General features: G+C 38.9%; 1 protein-coding gene across 1 annotated transcript in view; it reads right to left on the bottom strand.

The window, feature by feature from the left end:
• Window positions 1–8,091: 8,091 nt before the first annotated feature.
• Window positions 8,092–16,662, bottom strand: part of LOC106087780 (ankyrin-3) — a 202,317-nt gene continuing 193,746 nt past the window's right edge. The window contains exons 13-16 of the mRNA XM_059364700.1: window positions 16,104–16,263; window positions 15,178–16,019; window positions 12,940–15,102; window positions 8,092–8,524 (exon numbers count right to left, since the gene is read on the bottom strand). Coding sequence (XP_059220683.1) covers window positions 8,406–8,524; window positions 12,940–15,102; window positions 15,178–16,019; window positions 16,104–16,263 — 3,284 coding nt within the window. The 3' untranslated portion in view covers window positions 8,092–8,405. The remainder of the gene's footprint in view (window positions 8,525–12,939; window positions 15,103–15,177; window positions 16,020–16,103; window positions 16,264–16,662) is intronic.

The raw sequence follows: 16,662 nt of genomic DNA on the forward strand, positions 1-16,662 counted from the left end.
TGGCCATCTTGTTCCCTAGGCGATCGGTCGTTTGGACCAGAGCAATCTTGCTCACGCAGGAGCTTGACGAGGATCGCTACCTCCACATAAAAATGTGGCTACAACAAGAACACATGCTGATACTCGACCCTCTGTAAAAATAGGAAAGAACCTGTGTGAACCGAGGTTTCAGACAGGGAGACTACTTATGTTATGAACTCTTTAATATCTTGCTGGAGAAAATTATGAGAGATGCATGTGCGAATAGGATTGGAGCACTGCTCGCATACGCTGACGAGATTGATATTATGTGTCGGTCACCCGAATAACTACGTGCAGCCTTTGAAAATATCGAAAGGCAATCAGTGAAAGTGGATCTGGCAGCATATAGAGGTAAAACAAAGTGAATGGTATCAACTCCCACAAATTCCAGTGCGTCCAGCAGATAAAGAAAATGGAGAAAGATAGCAATTGTAACTATCTCGGCACCGCTGGAACGAAACAAATGACACCGGTTTGAAATAAAACGAAGGTTAATATTGATGCTACTTTGGATTGAGTAAGCAGTTCAGGAGCAAAGCCATCTCTCTACACTGATACACGTGCACGTGCTGTTGTATGGCTATGGTGTTTGAAAGAAAGATCCTTCGACCTGTCTTCGTTGACGAAGAATATAGGCGTCGCATAAACCACGAACTGTATGAGCTGTATACATCGCATCAAAATACAACGGTTGTGTTAGCGATAGGTCATAGTAGAATACGCATAAGAGGAAGACCCCAACTCCGTTGGAAGGACCAAGTGTTTGTTTTTTGTTATACCAATGTTCACAAAACTTAAAGTAACGTTAAAGTAGGCTTATTTGGCAGATTTCATTTAAAGAACTGTCAAATAAACCTACTCTAAAACTGTTAATCTCTTGCTCACTTTTATTGAAACCTACTACTACATTACAGTCCTATTGTTCGATTAAACTTTCTGCTGTGTCCACTGTTTAATAGATTTTACTAAATCGCCTAAAAGTAGGCACCATCAAAAATAATGTTTGACTTCCACGTTAGGTGCCATCTTGTGTTGCGAACAAGAGTTGATTTATATATCTCATCCTAAAAATATACCTACACAGTTCAAGCTAATAAAATATTTACCAACCATGAATCATAGATAAATTATATATAGGAAAAGAATTTGAGCTTAGCACATAGACTGGTTGGTGGCGCTTGTGATAATAGATAAATAAGTATTATCTAAAAACTTCCCATCTCGGTTCAATGAAAGGAAAAAAACCGAAGCAAAACACAAAAACCCTAACCTCCAAAATATTGTAGTTTAATTGTAAATTGTGTAATTGTTGGAACCAAACAACACAGAGATTTATTAAAATCCTTAATTTAATTAATTAATTTTTGATTTGTATATGATTTCTTGATAAAAGCTACAAGAGAGACAGGTAATGGGAATAAAACCTATAAAAATATGATATTCTACGATATTCCCAGCATCCTGTGGCTCCTTGGACCCATGTCCATACAGGTCGATAAGAACTATGACGCTTTGAAGTCCAGGATTGTCTAAGTCTCAATGTGGACAGGTTATCTCTTGGATATATCCGGATATCTAGCGATATACCAGATGTCATTTTGCCCTTGAAATGGGACAATATTATTATTATCATTATTGTGGACTATTTCAGACCTTCCGGAAGGGCTCAATTTTAAATTATTTGTCTATGAATTTACTCCAGCTGTATCTATCTAACTTGTCGCCTGCTCTTATGACCGATTCCCCTGTCGGCGGCAAAGGATATTGGCAAATATGACGGTTGCAATAATGTCAATAAGGTATGTTTAAATGTTTGCGCAAATTGAGTACCACCGAATTGTTGGATGCCTTCAGCATGCATGAAGCTTCGAAAATCGGCCAGCACAATTTGTGGTGGAAGGACCTTCGGAGCAATTTGGAATTCGGCAATTTCAATGCTTATCCCATCGTATTGAAGGAATAACACCATAATAATGATGTTAGAAACGGCTCTTTGGGAAACTTGAACATATCCATTGGCATGTTTGTTTATATATTATTAAGACAAAACTACTTATAGCATTTTTTGTATACCTACCATCGAAGGATGGGGGTATATTCATTTTGCCATTCCGTTTGCAACACTTCGAAATATCCATTTCCGACCCTATAAAGTATATATATTCTTGATCAGCGTACTATCTAGCCATGTCCGTCCGTCTGTTCGTTTGTCCGTCTGTCTGTTGAAATCACGCTACAGTATTTAAAAATAGAGATATTGAGCTGAAATTTTGCACAGAAAGTTCGAAGATGGGCTATATCGGACTGTATCTTCATATAGCTCCCATATAGACCAATCCGCCGATTTAGGGTCTTATGCCCATAAAAGCCACATTTATTATCCGATTTTGTGAGGCAGTGAGTTGTGTTAGGCCACTTGACATCCTTCTTCAATTTGGACCAAAACGGTCCAGATTTGGATATAGCTGCCATATAGACCGATATCTCGATTTAAAGTCTTGGCCACATAAAAGGTGCATTTATAATCCAATTTCACTGAAATTTGACACAGTGACTTGTATTAGGCTTTTCGACTTCCGTGTCGTATATCGTTCCGATCGGTTTATTTTTAGATATAGCTACTAAAAAGATCAATATTTTGTTATACACAATTGAACAATGACTTGTACTTATTAGTAATTGATCCACAACGGAACATATTTCGATATAGCTGCTATGGGGCATAAGGTATGCATTTTTCACCGGATTGTGACGAAAGGTGGTTTACATAAATACCCGAGGTGGTGGGCATCCAAAGTTAGGCTCGGCAGAACTTAACGCCTTTTTTCTTGTTTTAATTTACGAAAAGAATGTAATGAGAGTACTACGCTTAAACTATATACTCAGCACAAGGTATTGTCCAATATTCTGGAACAACGAAGTGCCTGCAACGTAGAATTTGCCGCAATCAATGAAACTCAAAAGACTTGTCGCAAGGCTCGTTCGCACTTCAATTATGCAAAACAAAGTTTGACAACTACTAGTTTAGAGATATTAGCTTCCTCAATCCTCAATGGCTCAGCTCGCTATTTTGAAGAAGACAAATTTATTATGAAACATTGCAATTATAAATAAAATAAAACTTGACCCTTTGTCGCACCTGTTTCGTTTGCAGTTCCTAAATATCCATTTGCTGTGTTTTATTTTAGCAATATATAGGGCACGGCAACGCAAATTGTATGGAAATGACATAATTATCGCATCCGTTATCGAGCGTGTTTTTGTTCGAAAATAAATTTCGTTCCATGGTTGGATAGTTGGATCATGGTTTACGATCGTAATCTGTCAAAGTTATCGATTTCTGGGAAGAATAAATCGATATAAACCGAGCATATTTTGCAATATCAAAGGTGAACAAAGCAAATGGTGGTTGTTAAAAAATGTATTACTACTAAAAATAATAAATAAAACACGTTCATAACAATATGCAATTGCAATTTTAAACGATATGCTACTGCTTTTACACTATAAATTGTTGTTTTATGTGAAAAAGGGTAAATGATAAAACTTTTGGTTTGGTCATGTTTGTAGATAATTTTATAATTTACTTTGAATTTGGCGTAAGCACAAAGTTAATTTTTGTTCAATGTAAGGGACCAAAAATGTGAATATTGAATATATAATTATTGTTTTATTTTATGAAATAAATACTTTGATGTCGTATTTTAAAGCTAGTTTCTTAAAAATAGACAAAAATATGTTAGGTAATTTACTGTGGGCCATAATCCAAAAATGCGAAACTCGATCGTAATAAGTCGATTGCGTATGCAAAAATTAGGCCCCTGGATAAATTACCAGCGCAGGCTTGTGTAGAACATCTGTCGTCAGGATTGCTATGATATGTTCTTCACAAATTAAAACTAATTTCTGCGCAAACCCTAATAAATTTTATTTGACTTCCATGCCCACACATGTTTTTCAAATTTTATTCATTAATTTGACAAATATGTTCACTTTTTTCCTCGTATTATTATGACAGATTGGCAAACGGCGTTACCACCTCACGGCAAGCAAACAGACCTGGGGCCGAATTGCCGCATACGTGAACGAGTAGAATCGTTCGAAAACTCTCTATTGTGAATTATGTATTGCTTTATTGAACGAGAAGTTTTTAAATTTTAGAACACAAATGTTAAAAAATTTATATTAAAATGCGTATGAAAGTGGTATAACATCCATTAATTACGAAATGAAATTACATTCGATACGAAAGCGCACTCGATCACGTATGCGGTAATTCGCCCTCTGCACTGGAAACATGTTTTGCGTTTTATTTTTGCCCTTCACGACTTGCCTATCCAGTGCTAAAATAAAACACAGCTATCATTTCCCTTCCCATGAAGTGTACTGAGGCGTAATGCAGGTATGTATACAGGGTTTCGGCAATCTTAGCTTCCGATGTGCGTATCTTTCTTTCTTTGTTAGTTTTTTCACTGTGAAAATCGAACTCAGTACGAACCTTTGCTTTTTTTATTTTACACCAATATGGAATATTTGAGGCATCGACTACAACCATGTTCGGGACAGATATGTATTGCTATAACGCTGATTTGCCAAATCAATGTTTAAGTTAAAAACAAACTCGATATAGAAAATTAAGCAACTAAAACGTTATTTCTTTTCTACATTTCTCTCATTCTTGGATTAAAATGCGGTACATTTTAAACCAACCAATTTATGCGAGAAGTCGGTCTTTATTCAACCATATCATATTATGGTCCGATCTAGATCAAAATAGGCAAGGACGTCGAAGAGTCCAAAACAGCACACCGCTCTGGTATCTTTGGCAGAGATAATGTTCCATTTACGAAAACCGCTGAGCGGAAAATTTAACTTATAATCCAAAAATTTTGGAATGTAGCTCTTTATGCTCGGCTGGGCCCCAACTTTAAACACCTAACACCTCGTTCAGATTTCTTTTGCAAATTTCTTCCAAATCAGATAGAAAAATTCTGTATTTTTTAAGCCAACCAATTTATACGGAAATCTGTTTATGCTCAACTATATTATATTGTGGCACGGGATAAATATGAGCACCACATAGACTGGAACTTTCAGCTCCAATCTATGTGGAGTTCGTCGTTGCCATGAGAAGCTTAGCTGGGAGCTACCGGGCGCGGATAGTGGTTCTACGAATAGTGGCTAATACGGCTCTACACAATGATCCATATTACATAGATTTCTATATGCGTATGGTTCCAGCCTAGAAGACCATGCCGGTTTAAGGGTTCATTCTGAAGAATGAACCCGAAGGTTATCTGATCACTGCAGTCTATATCAACCCGAGTTCCTTCCAATAAATGAAGTGGTGGCATTTATACCAATGGAGCACGTATTTATAAATTCAAAAGTCGCCCTTGACTGTCGCAAATCACTCAACGAGTTGGCTGTTCTGGATGCAGGCCACAGAGTTATCCAAGGGAATTGCAACCGGACGAGCTTGCTAGAAACTAGCTTAAGCATATTCGTCAACATAAAGCCCAATGTAACATTGTCAGTCGCTGCACAGTGGTATATTTTAAAATGGAGATCAATTCAGGGATTCGTCCGATCTCGATGAAAATTAGCAAAAATGTACTTTACTCCCTAGGAATGAAGAATATTTAAATTGGAAAAAATGCGTTCAGATTTATTTACAGCACCCATATATATCATTCATCCAATATCCACTATAGGGGCTATATTGCTCACAATTTTCTCCGATCTTTGCAAAATTTAGCATGAGACGTTCCATTTGATGTCGTAAAAGTTCATCCTAATCGAATCAGATTTAGATATAGCTCTCGTATATATCTTTCATCCGATATGCGCTTCTATGCAGGTGCCACAAGTTTAGTTTGATCATTGCAAAATTTGGTAAGAGATGTTCTCGTTGATGCCTCAATCAGTGTGGCCACTCAGGAAAATTTTTTCCTACCAAAATTTGAGAAAAATCCTACCAAACTCGATTAAAGCCTAACAAACGTTCTTCGAGGCAAGGGGTGGCCATTTTGCCATTCCATTTTCAATACATCTTCTTATACATTATCAACTCTACAATGTATATATCCATAGACGAGCTAGACATGTCCGACCGTCTATTTGTTGGAATCACTTTACAGCTTAAAGTTCAAAGATGACCCATATCTTGATAAAGCACCCTGAAATTTAAAACAGTAAGACCCCTTGTAACAGTATTTGGCCCCTTGACATCCATGCTTTTATTCTGCAATCTTAACGAATACACACAAACGACAAGAATTGAAGTAATTTTGAGATATTTGGTATTTACATGTTGGAAAAACCTACCAAAAATTGAGGTCAGCCTACCAAACTACCAAGATAACACAAACATACCAACTTTGGTAGGTACCTACCAAAACGGCAACAGTGCTCTCAATACATTTGCCTGTTTATGGCTGTGATAACCACAATTTTGATCCCATTGTTAAACAAGTATGCGAGAAATGTTTGATATTCTGTCTGAACATGTGTGCAAATATATTTTCCAAATCGATTCAGATTTAGATGTAACTCCCATATTTATCATTAAGCCGATATATATTTGAAGGGGTGAAATCGACGAATCATCATCAACATCGAAACAGATTAAGATACAGCTCTTTAATAAATATTTCATCTTATGTATATGCAAGATATATTCATTTACAGGTAGTAGCAGTTGCCCAACACACACACACACAACCGAAACTCGTTGACAGATAGTGCACTTCGCGAGTACTCAGCTGTTTACGGTACACTACCTGGTATTTATGTCATGATGTATATGAGCTTTAATAACTGAATATGCATTGTTAGGTTAGGTTAGGTAAGAGTGGCAGTCCTTTACAGATTCACTCCGACAATTTTAGGTCCATTGCGATACCACAGTAGCGACAGACCAAGGCTTCTGGCGGGAATCGAACCCAGACCCTTGCACTGGTAATCCAAGCACGCTACCAACTCGGCTACCGGGGCGTCCTAAACTGACACACTAAATATACATACAATTCAAATATTAATTTTACTAAACACAAATTGCATAGAATCAATAAACTAAAACGGTAGCAATTCGTAGCACATAGAGCATAAGCCTCACAGGTTAAACAACCTTAGAAGGATTGTGTGACTACTTCTTTAGTTTAGTTCATACGATTTTCCGTTTTGTTCAGTTTCAAAGAAATTTTTAAAAAAGTTTAATTTTGGAGCAAACCTAGGATCAAAGTTATCGATAAATATTGGCAGATTTTCGGATATCGTCATCGAATTTTGTCCACTTTATCACGAACCAAAAATATATCCCTGTATCGGAGATAGAAACAAATCAATTAAGCGCCATTTTGAGAGTTAAATTCCCACTATGTGCGCCGTGCTGTCGGTGTCCATCTAGAACAGAAGTCTCATTTATATCGTCTTCATCACGACGGGTCATTGACACACTAAAGGTTGCAAGTAACGATTTCTTCGGAAGCTGTAAAGAAGCCGAGGAAGAGAAACACTAGAACATCTGCTGTGTGCCTGATCTGCACCAACTCGAAGAAGAAGTTCCACTTTTGGTTCTAACTTCTTTAAAGACTTGTCTGAATTAGTGGGTGCGAATACTCGCAAGCTGCTGTTAGCGATCTGACTGCTTCAACTGTAAGTGAGAAGTGCGTCTGATTGCAGACTGCCACTGCCAAACCTATGGCCGGTTGTTTTTTCGTTCACTTTCCTTTCGCTCTGTACCAAAGCCAGAGATTAGTGCCAATCGTGTCAAAATAAATACTAAGTGGATTACCAAGCTTTTTTCAAGCGCTAATGGATTGTGAAAATGATCCCATCCGGCAGAAAGAATGGCAGTAGGCCTTCAAGATTCGGCCTTATCGCATATACCTAAGCATACATACTTTTGAAAATCCGGTTCGGTCAAATCGAAATGTGAGTGTGTAAAGTTTTATCCAATCTCTCGAAGACCCCTGCATGTTAGGTTTGTTAGTTTCTTATGGTGGGTTATATGGTATGTGTGTTAGAGAATCGATCGATAAGTGAGGCAATTAAAAAAATTGTGAACAATTGTTTACATCGATTGATTGATTATTTATTTCGATACTTTATTATTCACAATTATCTCGATTTGCGTGGCAACAATTAAGGAGTTCACAATGCGTGAGTGTACTTCATCGGCAACGTAGCGTTGGCCGCTCGCCCTCCCGTCCGCTTATCACGAATACTGCTATTGTAAAATTTAAAACAATGTAAATTTCAACAACGATACGACCCTCTTCAATGCAAAGAGGTGAAGCATGTGTGTCATCGCGAATTCCCTTAATTTTGTTTATAAGTTGTAGATATTTTTGCTAATGGTGGGTGTCACACAAAAATGAATTTTACTTATGTTCACCTTCGTCCATTGTTGGTTTTTGTACTCCTTCGGCACATTCTGGCTTATCCTGCTTGGCATCGATTGGCGTTGGTGGTGGTGTTTGCGAATGAGGAATATCGCTCTCTGGAGAAAATAAGAGAAAAATACAATAGAAAGCAAGAAATTAGATACGTTTTAGGTTGTGTGGAATATTTCTTATGGTGGATAACGAACAAGTATAAAATCGTATATGATACTTGAGCAAGCAGCAGGAAAACAACTGCATTTTAAAATTTTACCATGAGAAGCAAACTTACTATCCAACTTTATTATACCCACCATCGAAGGATGGGGGTATATTCATTTTGTCATTCCCTATTGCAACACATCGAAATATCCATTTCCGACCCTATAAAGTGTAGATATTCGTGATCAGCGTAAAAATCTAAGACGACCTAGCCATGTCCGTCCGCCTGTCTGTTGAAATCACGCTACAGTCTTTAAAAATATTGAGCTTAAATTTTGCACAGATTCTTTTTTTTTTTTGTCCATAAGCAGGTTAAGTTCGAAGATGGGCTATATCGGATTAGGGTTTTAGGCCCATAAAAGTCACATTTATCATCCGATTTTGCTGAAATTTGGGACAGTGAGTTGTGTTAGGCCCTTCGACATCCTTCCTTAATTTGGCCATGTTCAGTTCAGATTTGGATATAGCTGCCATATAGACCGATCCGCCGATTTAGGGTCTTAGGCCCAAAAAAGCCACATTTATTATCCGATTTTGCTGAAATTTGGGACATTGAGTTGTAAATATTAAGCGCTTCGACATTCTTCCTTAATTTGGCCATGTTCTGTCCAGATTTGGATATAGCTGACATATTTTAGGGTCTTAGGCCGATTTAGGGTCTTAGGCCCATAAAAGCCACATTTATTATCCGATTTTGCTGAAATTTGGGACAGTGAGTGTGTTTGGCCACACGACATCCTTCTTTAATTTGGCCCAGATCGGTCCAGATTTGGACATAGCTACCATATAGACCGATCTCTCGATTTTAGGCTTTGGGTCCATAAAAGGCGCATTTATTGTCCGATGTCGTGGAAATTTGGGACAGTGAGTTAAGTTAAGCCCCTCAACATACTTCTGCAATATGGCACAGATCGGTCCAGATTTGAATATAGCAGCCATAGTGACCGATCTCTCTTTTAAATATTTCTGTGTTAATGAAATGATGTGCAAAGGTCATAGGAGATCGATGGGGGACCTCTTAGAAGGAACCTGAATGTAGTAAAATCTTCATTTGTGAATCCAAAAAATGTTCCCAAATTTTCTTTAGCATCTCTTTTGCTTTCGGAGATATTCGTCTTTTATTTTTTTTTTAATTTTGGCCGATGGTGGCTTTGTATAAAGCATTTCACAAGGCAAATTGTAAGAAAAAAAAAACCGAAACCGAAATAAAATACTGCGCGAATTTTTTCATAAAAAACCCCAAATACTCATTTTGAATATTCATTGTCTCATAACGCCCCAGCTCTTTCGTGGCTAGCATTTCATCCACCGAAGCAAATCTGGACACAAGATGTTTTAGTCTGGTACTAATCGGACTCGACTATAAAAAGGAGGCCTCTTATAATTGAGCTTAAACTTGAATCAGATAGCACTCAATGATGAGTGAAAAGTTTGCCCCTGTTCCTTACCATAGGATAGGAGGCCACCGTGGCGCAGAGGTTACCATGTCCGCATATGACGCCGTACGCCTGGGTTCAAACTCCGGCTTGAACATCAGAAAATTTTTCAGCGGTGGTTTTCCCTTACTGATGCTGGCTACATTTGTCCTGCCATGTTAAAATGTATCTACAAAGTGGTGACGCTATGCACCACGCCGTTCGGACTCGGCATAAAAAAGGAGGCCCCTTATCATTGAACTTAAACTTTAATCGGACTAACGAAATGTTCATAGGAAATTTTGTACTTAGTAACATAGAATAGAGGGTATATCCATTTCCATTTCCGACCCTACCAATTATATATATTCTTGATCGTGTAGAATCTAAGACGAATTAACGATGTCCGTGTGTCTGTCTGTCCGTCCGTCTGTCGTTATCATGCTGCTCTTAAAACGACTCGCTTCTCCTTTACAATTTAATCGGTAAAAAACGACTGGTTTACCACAAAAACGAGTCATACAAAGCATGTGAGCCCAAATAAATGCCTAAAATACAAATCGAATTTTTTCAAAAAAAAAAAAAAAAAAAAAAAAACAATTTAAAATTTAAAGTTTGGCCCGGCCGAATCTTGGGAACCCACCACCATGGATTCTGCTAAAAATTTATACAAAATAAATTTTGTTGAAGGGCATTATTTTATTCTTCATACCACACTTCTGTCGAGCCAGCAAACATTAAAAACTTACATGGGAACTACATCGGGTTAGAAGCTGATTTGAACCGTATTTGGTACAGTTGTTGGAAGTCGTGTCGGAACACTATCTGCCAAATCGGACAAAAATTGCGGATTGTAAGGGTTCAGGAAGTCAAGTCGGGAGATCGGTTTATATGGAAGGTATATCAGGTTATAGACCGATTTGGACCATACTTGGCACAGTTCTTGCAAGTCATAACAAAACACCACGTGCAAAATTTCAGCCAAATCGATAAAAAATTGCGGCTTGTAAGGGCTCAAGAAGTCAAATCGGGAGATCGGTTTATATGGGAGCTATATCAGGTAATACACCGATTCGGACCGTACTTAACAAAACACTACACACAAAATTTCAACTAAATCGGACAAAAATTGCGGCGTGTAAGGGCTCAAGAAGACAAATCGGGAGATTGGTTTATATAGCAGCTATATCAGGTTATAGACCGAATTGCCCGGCACGGGATAGCTGTGAGCATCGCACAGGCTGGAACATTGAGGTCCGATCTGTGAGCTTTTCATTGCTGTCGCGAGAAGCTTAGCTGCGAGCTACCGGACGCGTCCACAGGTTGCGGATAGTGGAATGCTCCATACGGAGTAGCTGCAGCGCCAGTCGCGGACAATCCACGGTATCGAGCGGAGAGCCTCAGTGAGAAGCCAAGCGGCACCGGCTCTTGCACAAATACTGATTGCCTACGATGCTCCATATTATAAGGTGAGTTATTGACGCCTTTAAATAACCAATCGCCACCTTTGGACCGGAACGAGTTTACCGGTGCCGTCCGGCTCTTGCACAAATACTGAGTGTCTATGATGCTCGATATGAGAAGGCGGGTTATTGACGCCTTAAAGTAACCAATGGCCAGCATGTGGCGATCGGTCCTATGGACGAGGATCGCCACCTCCCCATATAGACATGTGGCTACAACAACAACAAAAGTAAAGTTATACAAGATTATTATAACATTGTTGAAAAATGAGAGAATGGAGTTGGGTTTTTGTGATGCGTGCAACTCTCGAAATGTGTGCATTATTGGCAAACAAACATTTGCGCTGATATAACGTTGCCTTTCTGCGTCATCAACGGCGTGAGATACAACTTGTATTAGAAGAATTGCACCACTCAACGTAATAATGGTAATGACTTGTCGATAGGTTCGCCGCTCATAAAAAAACAAGTAAGAGCGTGCTAAGTTCGGCCGGGCCGAATCTTATATACCCTCCACCATAGATCGCATTTGTCGAGTTCTTTGCGCGGTATCTCTTTTTAGGCAAACAAAGAACAATGAATAAGAGCTGTTTTGCTATTGGAGCTTTATCGAGTTATTGTCCAATACGGACCATAAATGAATTGAATGTTAAACATTGAAGTCATTATGTAATATTTCAGTTCATTCGGATAAGAATTGCGCCTTGTAGGGGCTCAAGAAGTAAAATCGGGAAATCGGTTTATATGGGAGCTGTATCAAGCTATAGATCGATGCAGACCATATAGGATACGCATGTTGAAAGTCACGGGAGAAGCCGTTGTACAAAATTTCTGCCAAATCAGATAAGAATTGCGCCCTCTAGAGGCTCAAGAAGATGAAGATTCAAGATCGGTTTATATGGCAGCTATACCAGGTTATGATCCGATTTGAATCATGATACCAAAGTTAGTGTGCTTTCGACAGACAGACGGACGGGCGGACATGGCTAGATCGACTTAAAATGACATGACGATCAACGTCTTTATGGGTTTTTAGACGCATATTTCGAGGTGCTACAAACAGAATGATGCCTATGGTGGAGGGTATAAAAAGCCAGGATCGTTATAAATCCAAACATATCAAAATAAAAAAATGCTTTTGTTTTTCACATTTTGCGTGGGCTTTTCAACGAAAAATTCAAGCTTAATATCATTTTTTAATGGATTTAAGATTTGCACCACAATTCTAGGAAATATATAACGGACATAGTTTAAACAAATACGGCCGTATTCACAAAACTTAATGTAGTTTGAAAAAGGTTTGTGTGACAGATTTCCTGTATAGAACTGTCAAACAAACCTATTTCAAAACTATTTACATTGAGTTTTATGAATAAAGTCCTTTATCTTTTGGATTTTAATGAAAATGTTTGGATTTTAATGTAATCTATGTACCTTTTATTTTAATTTCCTCGGAGATTTCGATCAAGCCTTCGCTCATCTTCTTGGTAATGGTGTCCTCTAACGATTTACAAAATTCTGCATCTGTCAAAGAAATATGGGGTTCTGTGGTTTTTTCGGTAGCGATGGTGGTTTGCACGTGTATTGGACCCGATTGTTCAAAGCTTAGAAAGTCCTGTGTAAGGTTTCTGACAGTGGTTGGTGTGATCTTAGGTTTAGTTATGGGCGCCGCAGTTTCAATGCCATCGCCAATGATCTGTTTAGCTCCGTCCAGTTGCTTTTCGAAGCCTTGCTTTACAGATGATAGTGTTTCATTGGTTTTCGAAATAGTGGACTCGACAATTGGCGGGAATGTTATTGTCTCTACTGTAGTCTTTTCGGAAGATTTCGTTTCCTCCTTTAAACCCGATCTAGGCATGGGCTGTTGGGGTTCTTGTTCCATAGATAAGAAATCTTGAGTTAATTTTCTTGCATCAGCCACAATAGATTTCATTTCTTCTAGTTTGCCAATTGAGTCATCGAACATATGTTCAGATGTTGCAACAGATTTCCTGGGTGCTGCCTCTGGGACTCCTGTTCCTTCTTCCATTTGGTTAGGCGGTGATTTGGTTAAGGACTCCTTGGGCTCTAAGCCACGAAATTCATATGTAACCTTCTTAGCTTCAAAGTCTGCTATAGTTTCGTCAAATTTGTCAGCAGCAATAACATGTTGCTTCTCAATCTTCGACTGTAGGTCTTCGAACTCAGCTCCGGCTTTATCTGAATACGACTTTATAGTTTCGGATATGTTATTGGCTCTTGTTTGAAGCATGGTTTTTGCTTCATCGATCTTATCGTCGACTTTAGGCGTTTGTGCAAACGTCTCTACAGACTCAGCGACAGTTTGAGTTTTAGTGACAACAAAATCTGAAGTGTCGGCAATTTTTTCTTTGGTTTCAGATCTGATATCTTCTGCAGTTGATTCGATGGCCTTCGATTTGTCAGTTACTTCTGATGCAATTGCATCCTTCATGCTTTCAAACATGCCTCCCAATTTACCTACTCCGCTGGTCACTTGATCCTGTACATTGGCAGGAGCACTTTTTACAGTACTAACGGCACTCAGAGTTTGTTTCTCTACGGCATCTTTCGCCTGGCCAAAATCTTCTTTGGCTTCCGCCAACGTGGGTTGGGCGAATGCTTTTATTTTATCTCCTACAGATTCACTTTCGGATGAAATGAATTTCTGCGTTTCATCAGCTTTGGTTGCAGACATAGACCTTAGGGAATCGACGGCAGCTTTTTTATCCACTAACATAGCATCCTGTATGTACGTCGCAGTATCATTTATATCATTAGAAAATGTCGTTGCAGTTTCCTCTGGCTTCGACGTTTCGAATGCTGAAATAATGCTTTCCACTTTCTTTGAAGCAGTTTCTACAGTGTCGCTGACAATTTCTTGTGCTGTTTCCACTATTTGGTCACTCATTTTTCTTTCGTCTGGCTTCTCTTTCGTTTCTCCCACGAATTTTTCAGGCACTGCGGTGGTGGTGGATTGTGATGGCAATTGTGTATATTTTTCAAATGCTAAAAAGTCTTGTGTTAGTTGCTTGGTACCGGAGGCCAATGAAGGCTTTTCAAACTTCAAGGAGTCGATAATTTTGCCTGGCACTTCGACACTGCTTATATCCTTAACGATTTTCGAGTTGTCCACCTCTTCGTGGCTCAAAGGCTTCTGCAGGCTAGACGAATCGTCTTCTTCTTCGGAGCTGCGACTAGATGTTTTAAATTTGTGTGTTAGCTCCTTGTCGAAGTCGCTTTTGCTTATTTCGCTTGAATCCATTTTTCCCATTTTCATTTTGATAACTTGTTCGGGAACAACGGCGGACTTGACTATATTATCAGCTGGCAGCTGCATCAGGATTTCCGACTCATGAATGGCCTTTTTGTCGTCGATCAAACTTTTGCGCTTAATTTCGGTTATTTCACGGGAAATTTCCTTCTTCTGGGACGATGCCGGAATCTGCCGTTCGACAGATAGTCGTTTGACGATTTTATCACGCCTTTCAGCAACGGAGCGTTTGACACACTCCTCGTCGGATTCGGATTCTTCAATTTCCTTTTCCTCAGCTGAGTACTTAATCTCTTCTCGTTCGTGGATTTGTTGTATCCGCTTGCCTAATGAAGACAGTAAAAGATATATGGATTTAGATGTGCGGTGTAATATGCTGTTAAGAAGATTTATGTACTTACTCTCTTGACGGACAAGCTCCTCTACGGATTCTGAATTTTTCATAATGTCAGTGTCGTCAAAATCGCGCGAATGCGACAGCCTGCCACTCTTGCATTTGCTCATAATGTCGTCGCGGCCAATGTTCTTAAGGGCCTGTTCCAGGGATGGCAAATCATAGTTCGGCTTATCTTTGTAGAGTCGAATCATACTTTGAGCTTGGCGAGCAATGCTATCAGTGTTTTGGTTGATTATCTCATCAATTTCCTCTGTCGTTATGCCGATCTCCGTGGCCAATTGTATCCAGTCTTTGCCCAAGAGATTCGAAAGATCTACAATCCGTATGTCCCCAATGTAGTGATCATTCTGGTGCTTGCTAAAGTTCAATAAGGAACTGCGGTATGTCGTGGGTGTAATCTTATCTGAGAACGCTGTCACGGAGTCAGGTATGACAGCTTCCGGCAATACAATATTCAGTATACAAATGGGCTGTTGTGGCGGTTCACCTTTGGCTACCTTCGGCTCCTTCATAAAGAGGGTGCGCCCCACAATATCAGCATGCTGATCTTTGACACGCACCGTAAATGGAAGTCGATTTTCTCGGAATGCTTTAAATGGCAATTGTAGCTGTTCACCCGATTTGGTGACCGGCACCAAATTACCGGCCATCTCGATGTACTGAGGCTTACCCTCCAGTACTTCCACATCACGGCTCTTGGCCACCTGTGTGTACAGTTCCATTTTCTCGAGCGTTTTATCTTCGCGATCATCGGTCATGCAGAATACTCGAAGGCGGGCTTCATATGGTTCGACTTTTTTTGCAAACACTACAAATTTAGCTATGAAAGGTACATGAATGACTTCCCTATTAAGATGCAATATGGGAGAAGGGGAGTTATGTTAAGTGAACTTGTCTTACTATTATTTATTTGTATAAAATGTTGCATACTTGTATAATTCTGTAGCCATCTTTGTGGCCTCACTAATGTTACGACAATCCATAAGCCAAAATCTAGCCGATACGGTGGTGGTGAACGAGACGCAATCGTTGACAAATGTTAATGGGGTCGAGCCAGTTACGTCTTCCCATTGAGCCCGCGAAGGACCACCTGTTAAAAGACGAATGTTAACATTTCGGAATGCATTAGTATTGCAACATTAATTTAGCGGTGCTAGTATCATTTTCATTGTCGCTTGCAATGTGACTATGGCTTTGATCATACATATTTTTTTTTCTCTCAATACAAATGTATATGATTTTCTTATTTGCAATAGTTAATAAATCAATTGTTGCTTTTTAGTTAGTAGACCAATTAGAAAGTAATAATTACATCATAAAAAAAAACTTAAAAATGTTTAATTTGAGTTTTTATTTCTTCCTTCAATAAAAAAAAACGTAAATGAACAGAAATAAAAGGAACGGGATAGAATATGTTCTACAAATAAATAATTCCGTAGTAGTTAAAACCCGTCTATTTCACATCGCAACGATCGCCAATTAGGATATG

Source organism: Stomoxys calcitrans, chromosome 1 (genome assembly GCF_963082655.1).
Source record: "Stomoxys calcitrans chromosome 1, idStoCalc2.1, whole genome shotgun sequence".
NCBI lineage: Eukaryota > Metazoa > Arthropoda > Insecta > Diptera > Muscidae > Stomoxys > Stomoxys calcitrans.